The sequence below is a fragment of the Piliocolobus tephrosceles genome, chromosome 18 (genome assembly GCF_002776525.5).
Source record: "Piliocolobus tephrosceles isolate RC106 chromosome 18, ASM277652v3, whole genome shotgun sequence".
Taxonomy (NCBI): Eukaryota; Metazoa; Chordata; class Mammalia; order Primates; family Cercopithecidae; genus Piliocolobus; species Piliocolobus tephrosceles.
The window spans coordinates 157,387-166,763 of NC_045451.1; the positions used below are offsets into that span (position 1 = coordinate 157,387).

The following is a 9,377-nucleotide window of genomic DNA, read 5'->3' on the forward strand; positions in this document are numbered from 1 at the left end:
CTCAGCCTTCCTCCCAGTCCCCAACCCTATAACCACTCTCTCACATCTTCCACCTAAGACCTTACCAGGTTATCAAGAGGTCCACATTCCACTGTAGCCCCAAGCAGGGGACTGGCACAGATTGGGGGTTGGGGGGAGGTGGCTGGATGCCACACTTGCTGTGGCATCTCGGTGTGCAGCAAGGTGGCAAGCATCCCTGTCCTGCACTGGCAGCACCAAGGTACGTTTGGCAGGCAACTTGACAAGCGTCCTTCACCCATCCCAGATCCAATGTTAATTTCTGATCAGATGTTAATTTTTATTAAAAAAAAAAAAAAAACAACTCCTGGCCGGGCACGGTGGCTCATGCCTGTAATCCCAGCACTTTGGGAGGCCGAGGCGGGTGGATCACAAGGTCAGGAGATCAAGACCATCCTGGCTAACACGGTAAAACCCCGCCTCTACTAAAAATACAAAAAATTAGCCGGGCGTGGTGGAGGGCGCCTGTAGTCCCAGCTGCTTGGGAGGCTGAGGCAGGAGAATGGCGTGAACCCAGGCGGCAGAGCTTGCAGTGAGCCAAGATCGAGACACTGCACTCCAGCCTGGGTGACTGAGCGAGACTCTGTCTCAAAACAAACAAACAAAAAAACTCATGAAGAGTTTCTATGTGTAGCAGGGTTTAGACATAGTTTAGAAAATATTAGGCGTGTCGAAGAGTCTACCTTTCCTAAAGCTTACTTTTCTCAGCCAGGCTATTGACATTAGCCTCCTATTGCTAAGATTGAAGTCACATGTGCTGTGGAAATCTTATGAGAAGGCAGAGTGACATACCACTCTGAAATCTGAAATACACAGCAAGGCAGCGGTGAGGATGATGGACAGGTAGTTCCCTCGGTTCCTCTTCTCTTTACAGGGCTGGTTCTCCAGTCAACTTGGATTCTTTTTTTTTTGAGACGGAGTCTCTCTCTCTGTCACCCAGGCAGGAGTGCAGTGACACCATCTCAGCTCACTGCAAGCTCCGCCTCCCAGGTTCAAGCCATTCTCCTGCCTAAGCCCCCCAAGAAGCTTCCAATAAATCTTCTTTTGTGTAAATTGGTCAGATTGGTTTCTGCTGCTTGAAAACAAAGAACTCTAATTGCTGTGCTGGATTAAGAATAAATGCACTTGACATGGAAAAAGGTTCCTACTATGAGGTTCAGTGAAAAAAGAAACAACAGCTAGTACAGTATCTTATACAATTTGACTATATCTTTTAAGAAACAAATGTGAATATATCCCATTTTTTAAAATCTATAGATATATAACAATGTTAATTCTGGATATTTCAGGGTAATGGTTTACACGTGAGTCTTACTGTCTTGTTTCTGTGTCTGTTTTCTAATTTTTCTATAAAAAACTTCTGTATTGCTTGAATTTTCAAAAATTTCATAATATATAGGCCCAACTACAAATAAAATTTTCTCCCCAAAATAGTTTTAATAATTCAACAGTTAATCTAACTAACAGTTTTAAGCCATTCAAATATCTAAATTTTTCCTTGTGAAGTACCATATCTCTGTGTTAATAAAGTCTAGGAAGGCCGGGCGCGGTGGCTCAAGCCTGTAATCCCAGCACTTTGGGAGGCCGAGACGGGCGGATCACGAGGTCAGGAGATCGAGACCATCCTGGCTAACACGGTGAAACCCCGTCTCTACTAAAAATACAAAAAAAAAAACTAGCCGGGCGAGGTGGCGGGCGCCTGTAGTCCCAGCTACTCCGGAGGCTGAGGCAGGAGAATGGCATAAACCCGGGAGGCAGAGCTTGCAGTGAGCTGAGATCCGGCCACTGCACTCCAGTCCGGGCGACAGAGCGAGACTCCGCCTCAAAAAAAAAATAAAATAAAATAAAGTCTAGGAAAGAAAAAGTAAACAGTCGTGAACAAATTCAGATAAGTAAACACATTCTCAGGCTAAGAAAGTAAAAGTTCATGAGTCATGTTCAGTTCTAGTCAAGTCAAAAACAAAGGACTCTAGGATGAGAAACTTTCATTGTTACTGACATGTTACCTAAAAATAAAACAAATTTCCTAACAGAATTCCACCTTAAAAAATTGAATTGATATTAAAAGGAGACTAAAGAGACATGACAACCAAATACATACCTGATCCTAGACTAGATTTATTAATGAAGGGGAAAGCAAGGCTATAAATGATTAGACAAAACAAAAATATCATTACCAATGACTACAAGGATATATAAGAACTCTTTTTATTTTTTTTTTTTTTTTTTTTTGAGACGGAGTCTCACTCTGTCACCCAGGCTGGAGTGCAGTGGCGCTATCTCGGCTCACTGCAGCTTCTGCCACCCAGGTTCAAGCAATTATTGTGCCTCAGCCTCCTGAGTAGCTGCGACTACAGGCACCCGCCACCACATCCGGCTAATTTTTGTATTTTCAGTAGAGACAGGGTTTCACCATGTTGGCCAGGCTGGTCTCGAACTCCTGACTTCAAGTGATCCACCCACCCCAGCCTCCCAAAGTGCTGAGATTACAGGCATGAGCCACCATGCCCGGCCAGGATACACAACAACTTTTATTTAACATTTTTTAAAACTATATATGCCAACTATATATTCTCAATGTTATAAGGACAGACAAAATTTTAGGAAAACTTTTCTGAAATCACATATACAACTACACAAATCAGGATTAAAGAAAAACCCTATCATTTCATTGATGCATGCCCATTTGTTGATCGCTCTAACACTGGGAAATTAAGTTAGTTTTCTTTTGCTAAAATAACAAATAAATCACATTCCTCTCAAACATCAAAAACAATTTTTTAATAACTAATGACTAGAAAAATCCCCTCCTTAAAGTAGCTTAAACACCTGAACAGCTTAAATAGCTCACTTTATGTCATAAAGACATAAATAAGTACTAATGAGGCTTTCACACAGTCATCTGAAGTATAATAGCAATTTCCATTTTGAGGAATCTCACCCACTTTTCGAAAACCCCAGTTCAAATCTCACCTCCATATTTCAATTGGCTACTTATGTTCTCTTACCTTCAGTAACTCCTTGCAGCTGTCAAGCCCAATATCCACAAGAATACCTTTCACCTTTTTTCGCACCTTTCTGATGTTGTCAAGATTTTCCACAGGAATTTGAAACATTTTTGAAATTTTCCTTAAAAGAAAAGAAAACAAAACTGTAATAAGTACATGTATATAATACACAAAAATACATTTTTTGACAGGGTTGGTAAAACACTCGGATTAGAGCATAATTTTCAACAAATTGTTGCAGAACGAGTGAACATTCATATGCAAATGAATGAGGTGGACCTCTTCCTTACACCATATACAAAAATTAACTCAAAAGTGGATCACACCTATATGTAAGACCTAAAACTATAAAACTCTTTTTTTTTTGAGACGGAGCCTCACTCTGTTGCCCAGGCTGGAGTGCAGTGGCTGGATCTCAGCTCACTGCAAGCTCCGCCTCCTGGGTTTACGCCATTCTCCTGCCTCAGCCTCCCGAGTAGCTGGGACTACAGGCGCCCACCACCTCGCCCGGCTAGTTTTTTGTATTTTTTAGTAGAGACGGGGTTTCACTGGGTTAGCCAGGATGGTCTCCATCGCCTGACCTTGTGATCCACCCGTCTCGGCCTCCCAAAGTGCTGGGATTACAGGCTTGCGCCACCGCACCCGGCCCAAAACTCTTACAAGAAAACATAAGCATAAACATTCACGACCTTAGATTCGTTAAGGAATTCCTAGATAGGACACCAAAAGGCACCAGTAATGAAAGAAAAAATAGGTATGATGGATTTTATCAAAATTAAAAATTTTTATGCTTCAAAGGACACCATCAAAAAAGCAAAAAACCCACAAAACAGGAGAAAATAGTTGCAAACCATATTTCTTTCTAATAAGGAACTTATATGCAGAATACAGATAACTCTTGTATCTCAATAATAAAAACACAGATAACCCAGTTTACAAATGGGCAAAGGATCTGAACAGACACTTCTCCAAAGAAAAATATCCATTAAGGTACATGAAAAGATGCTCAGGCAGGGGACAGTGGCTCACGCCTGTAATTCCAGCACCTTAGGAGGCTGAGGTAGGCAGACTGTTTGAGCTCAGGAGTTAAAGACCAGCCAGGGCAATATGGTGAAACCCTGCCTCTACAAAAAATACAAAAATTAGCCGGGCATCCTGGTGCGCACCTGTAGTCCCAGCTATCCAGGAGGCTGAGGTGAGAGGATCACCCGAGCCCAGGAGGTAAGGCTGCAGTGAGTCTGATCATGCCACTATATTCCAGCCTGGTCAACAGTGAGACCCTGTCTTAAAACAAAACAAAACAAAACAAAATGCTCAACATCATTAGCCATTTGGTGAAATGCAAATCAAAACCACAAAGAGATACTATGCCCACCAGGATACCTATAAAGAAAAAAAAAAAAGAAACGTGTTGGCAAGGACATGGAGAAACTGGAACTCTCATCCATTCCTAACTGTAATGTAAACCAGTGCAGCCAGTCTTGGTGTGTGCCTGAAAACAGTCTGGTTGTCCCACAAAAGATTAAAAATATACATAACATATGAACCAGCAATTCTACTCAAGAGAAATGAAAACCATACATCCACACAAAAACTTATATAAGGATGTTCATGACAACACTATTCAATCACCAAAATGTGGGAACAACCCAAATGCCCCCAGATTGGGGCATTTGATAAATAAACTGATGACTGGATAAATAAAATGTGGCATATCCATACAATAGATTATTTGGCCATAAAAGAAATGAAATACATACATGCTACAATATGGATGAACCTTGGAAATATGCTAAGTAAAAGCAGCCAGACACAAGGATTGTATGATTCTATTTATATGAAGTGTCCAGAACAGGCAAATCCATGGAAAGCATAACAGTGGGCCAAGCGCAGTGGCTCACGCCCGTAATCCCAGCACTCTGGGAGGCCAAGGTGGGTGGATCACCTGAGGACAGGAGTTCAAGACCAGCCTGGTCAACATGGTGAAACCCCGTCTCTACTAAAAATACAAAAAATTAGCTGGGCGCCTGTAATCTCGGCTACTCGGGAGGCTGAGGCAGGAGAATCGCTTGACCCTGGGAGGTGGAGGTTGCAGTAAGCCGAGGTTGCGCCACTGCACTCCAGCCTGAGTGACAAGAGCGAAACTCCACCTCAAAAAAAAAAGCACAGCAGTGGCTGCCAGGGCTGGGAAAACTGGGAAGTGATGGAAGCAAGGCTTCTTCGTTCTGAACTCAACTGTGGTGATGCATATACGATGTGAATCTGCTCACAGCCATTCACCGTACACTTTAAATTGGTGAATTGTATGGTATATAAATTATATCTCAAGCTGTTTAAAACAGTATCTAAAAAGGCATAAAATTAAAATAAACCCTGTGGTACTCGACCAGACTAGGGGTTACTGAAGTGAACTCATGTAGTCATACACCCCAGTAGCAGTGGGCACAACTAGGGCTCAAATGTTAATTCCTAAATACCACCTTCCTTTAAAAAGAACCCTTGGAAAAATGGCTGGAGCATGGTAAAGACAAGATGAGCCTAGAATATCCTGTGCCAGAATATAAAGAAATTGCTCAACGAGGCATGTCAACAGAACACAAAAGTAACCAGCTTGAAAGGGCTCCCATAGGCCAGATAAGAGACAATCTGGGCATATATCAAGTAACAGATATAACCTGTGGCAAAGTGAATTTTCCCAACACACAACAATACCTTCCAACCCACACGCTCTTACAATACGGCCCTAACTCTCCTCCCGAAAGTGGGGGCATCTATGCCCCCTCCTCTTGACCTTTGGGCAGAACTTTGTGGCTGCCTTAACCAATAAAGTATGGAGGAAATGCCATGAGAATTCCAAGACTAGATCGTAAAAATGCCACGTACCTCTCTCTCAGGATGATCATGCTCAGAATCCAGATATCATGTGTGTAGAAAGTGCCAACTAGCCCACAGAGACACTACATAGAGGTGTTCCACATCAACTACCAGCATGGAAGCGCAGATGCCTCTTGAGGATTCCAGCCCCTAGCTGTCAAGTCACCCCCTGCCTTTGAGTCTTCCCAGATGAGGCCCCAGACACTGTGGACCAGAAACAAACCATCTCCCTTCCCTGTCTGAATAGAACTGACCCAGAGAACTGATGAGCTTTTTAAATAAAATGTCTTACTCCACTAAGTTTGGGGTGGTTTGGTATACAGTGATAGTTTATATAGTTACATAGACTATATAGACTATACAACTATATACACTATAACCCACTCGAATATAGTGATTTCCTGATTTTGATGGTTTTGTTATGGATATGTAGGAGAATGTTCTTGTTTGAAGGAAGAAGAGGAGAATGCTCTTGTAGTATTTAGCATAATGTGGCAACTTATTTGGCAACTTACTCTCAAACAATTCAGCGAAAAAAATTATTTGTACTATACTTGTAACTTTCCTATAAATCTGCAACTATTCCAAAAAACATTTAAATGTGTAGGCTATAAAAGCTAAAATATATATTAGTCAAATTCAAGTGGCAAATATTTGGTTATTCAACTTCAATAATTAAAGAAACGCCATTTAAAATGTCAATTTTTTACTATCAAAATAGTAACTACTAAGATTACTAACATCTGGTGGTAGTAAAAGTAGAAAAATTATAATTTTTACACTTTTACAGGGTAATTTGGCAATACCCCTCAAGACTTTTTGAGACACAGTCTTGCTCTTTCACCCAGGCTGGAGTGTAGTGACTTGATTACAGCTCACTGCAGCCTCAACCTCCCAGGCTCAAGCAATCCTCCTGCCTCAGCCTCTTGAGTAGCTTGGACTATTGGTGTATGCCCCCACACCTGGCTAACCTTTTTTATTTTTTGTAGAGACAGGGTCTCCCTATGTTACCCAGGCTGGTCTTGAACTCCTGAGTTCAAGCAGTCCTCCCCCTCAGCCTCTCAAAGTACGGGGATTACAGGCATGAGCCACCATACCTGACTCTCTCATGATTTTTAAGGACAATTTCTGAGTAAGCAATTCTTCTTCTACATTCCTCTCTTGTATCCCCCACCCAAGGAGAGGCTTAGTGATCCCTCCTAGGACTCAGCACAATAACCATATACCACTCCACTGTCTCAACTCACCATGTTGCAATTATCTATTTATATATCCATTTCTCCTATTGGGCTACTATTTCAGGGCAGAAATCATGTTATATTTGCTTGACAGGGTCTCATCACAGAGCACAGTACATAGCAAATGTTCATTAAATGAACAAAAAACATAAAATAAAACAGGATAAGAACCATAAGATATGCAGAAAGTGCCAGGGAGGCACTTTCCTCTAAAGAGGAAATGGCTATGGAAAGCTGGTGCCCAAGAAATACAAGGTGAATAAATTAGCATCAAAAATTGTTGAGGTAAAGGAGGAAAAGTCTGAATTTATTTGGCAAAAGTAAAATCAAAAAGGTAGACTGGAATCAAACTGGGAAAGCAGTAAGAGGCAGAAAGGGTTAACATATAATAAGGAGAAATTTTTGGTGGGTAACAAGCAAACGCCAAGTTTTTGAGCAGCTGTTCTGGAGTGGCGAGATTTATTTTCAAAGTTATCAATGTGAAAAATGTATCCTGGTCTCAGCAAAAGGAGAGATTTAAGGATCACTAGCATTGTAGAACTGGGAAGATATAAAATTTTAAAATTTACTTTATAAAATTTTAAGTTTAAAAATTTTCTTTAATAAAATGCACTGATTTGGGTTCTAGCCTTCAAAAGCTTACACTCCCACACAAGAGCTGCCATAACCTCATTATGCATTTCTAAACACTAAGCTCAAGGTCACCTTCTAGCCCAGACCAGCTTCTTTGGCCAGAGCAAAACTCAACAAAAATTTTGTTAGCTGCTTTCCACGGACTCTACCAGACTTGATTGAAATCCTTAAAGTTCCTCCTTAAAGTTCCACTATCCTGTCTATCCTCTGGGGTTATTCTCCAAAAGCTGGCTGACAGACAATATTGTCTAAAGTAGGGACCATCATCCACATGTATCTGAAACAGGGAAGCTAAATTTACTGCTTCCAAGAAAGTCTCAACTGACACAGCAAGAGCTGATCTTATCACAGGGTTTTGAGAAGCCTGGAGTACAAAGACTTTTAAAAGCAGAGTGATTGGTGATTGGCTGATTCATGTAAGCATGGTTGTACATACACGAACCTCAGAAAGGGTTTACTAAAATGAGGCTCTCAGCGATTGGGCAGGGTTCTGGGGTTACTTGTTCAAAGCCTGAGACTAGGACCAAGGAGTTGTCACTTTTTTATTTTTTTCCCTTGAATTTGAAAAATAGGCACTTTTTATTCTCAAATGAAAGTGCTCCCATTCCTTCATCATTGTTATTGTGGCCCTTCTAAACAAAACACAAGCACAAGCACACAAATACCTTTTCATTTAAAAAATGGGGGGAAGTTTCCTGTTTTTTATTTTTTATAGCAGTTTCCTAACAGCTTTAGGGAAACCAACAAAGGATAAAAAATAAAATACAAGTAAACTACAGGTTTCATAACTGTTGCCAACCACTGGGGAAGGGAAGTGACTTTTACCCATATAAGCTACCACAATTTATTCATTCTTAGATCCATTCTTACAGCATAATTTATCAATCCTAAGATAAAAGATTCCATATAAAATGCCCAGTGGATGAATTAACTAGGAAATAGTTCGATGTTTTCATATTTATAGATCCTCTATGGATACTGTTCTCCACAGATTCTTAGAGCTCAGTAAAATCTGTGTTTTCACCACTAGAAAATAGCAGGCTAACCAGGGCGGCCAACTGTTTCCATATCATGCACTAACGTATATATCATGCACTAACGTATATATCATGCAATATCAATCTCAATTCAAAATAAATCTCAATTCCTAAAGTTTGCGGTAGGCATGGAACTACCACAAAATTCCACTGATATGCACAAGAAAATATTATTTCCCAAAATGGTACATAAAGGATTTCTGTGGGGATTTTTTAGTATAATGATCTCTTAAGGATATTCTATTACAGAAAAAAAATACACTCTAAAAAAAAATGTTGGCCAGGCACGGCGGCTCCCACCTGTAACCCCGGCACTTTGGGAGGCTGAAGTGGGAGAATCACCTGAGGTCAGGAGTTCGAGACCAGCCCGACCAACATGGGGAAACCCTGTCTCTACCAAAATTACAAAAAAAATCAGCCGGCATGATGGCGTGCGCCTGTAGTCCCAGCTACTCGGGACGCTGAGACAGGAGAATCGCTTGAACCCGGGAGGCAGAGATTGCAGTGAGCCGAGATCACACCACTGCACTCCAGCCTGGGTGACAGAGCAAAACTCCGTCTCAAAAAAA

General features: G+C 41.1%; 1 protein-coding gene across 4 annotated transcripts in view; it reads right to left on the minus strand.

The window, feature by feature from the left end:
- The window catches only part of ADNP2 (ADNP homeobox 2), a 30,258-nt gene that overhangs the window by 17,878 nt on the left and 3,003 nt on the right, over positions 1-9,377 (minus strand). For 2 of the 4 annotated variants that reach the window (XM_023224805.1, XM_023224806.1), the window contains exon 2: positions 3,027-3,147. In XM_023224805.1, coding sequence (XP_023080573.1) covers positions 3,027-3,134 — 108 coding nt within the window. In that variant the 5' untranslated portion in view covers positions 3,135-3,147. Of the gene's footprint in view, positions 1-3,026; positions 3,148-9,377 lie in introns of those variants that run through there. The other 2 variants (XM_023224808.2, XM_023224807.2) reach the window with 1 other exon arrangement.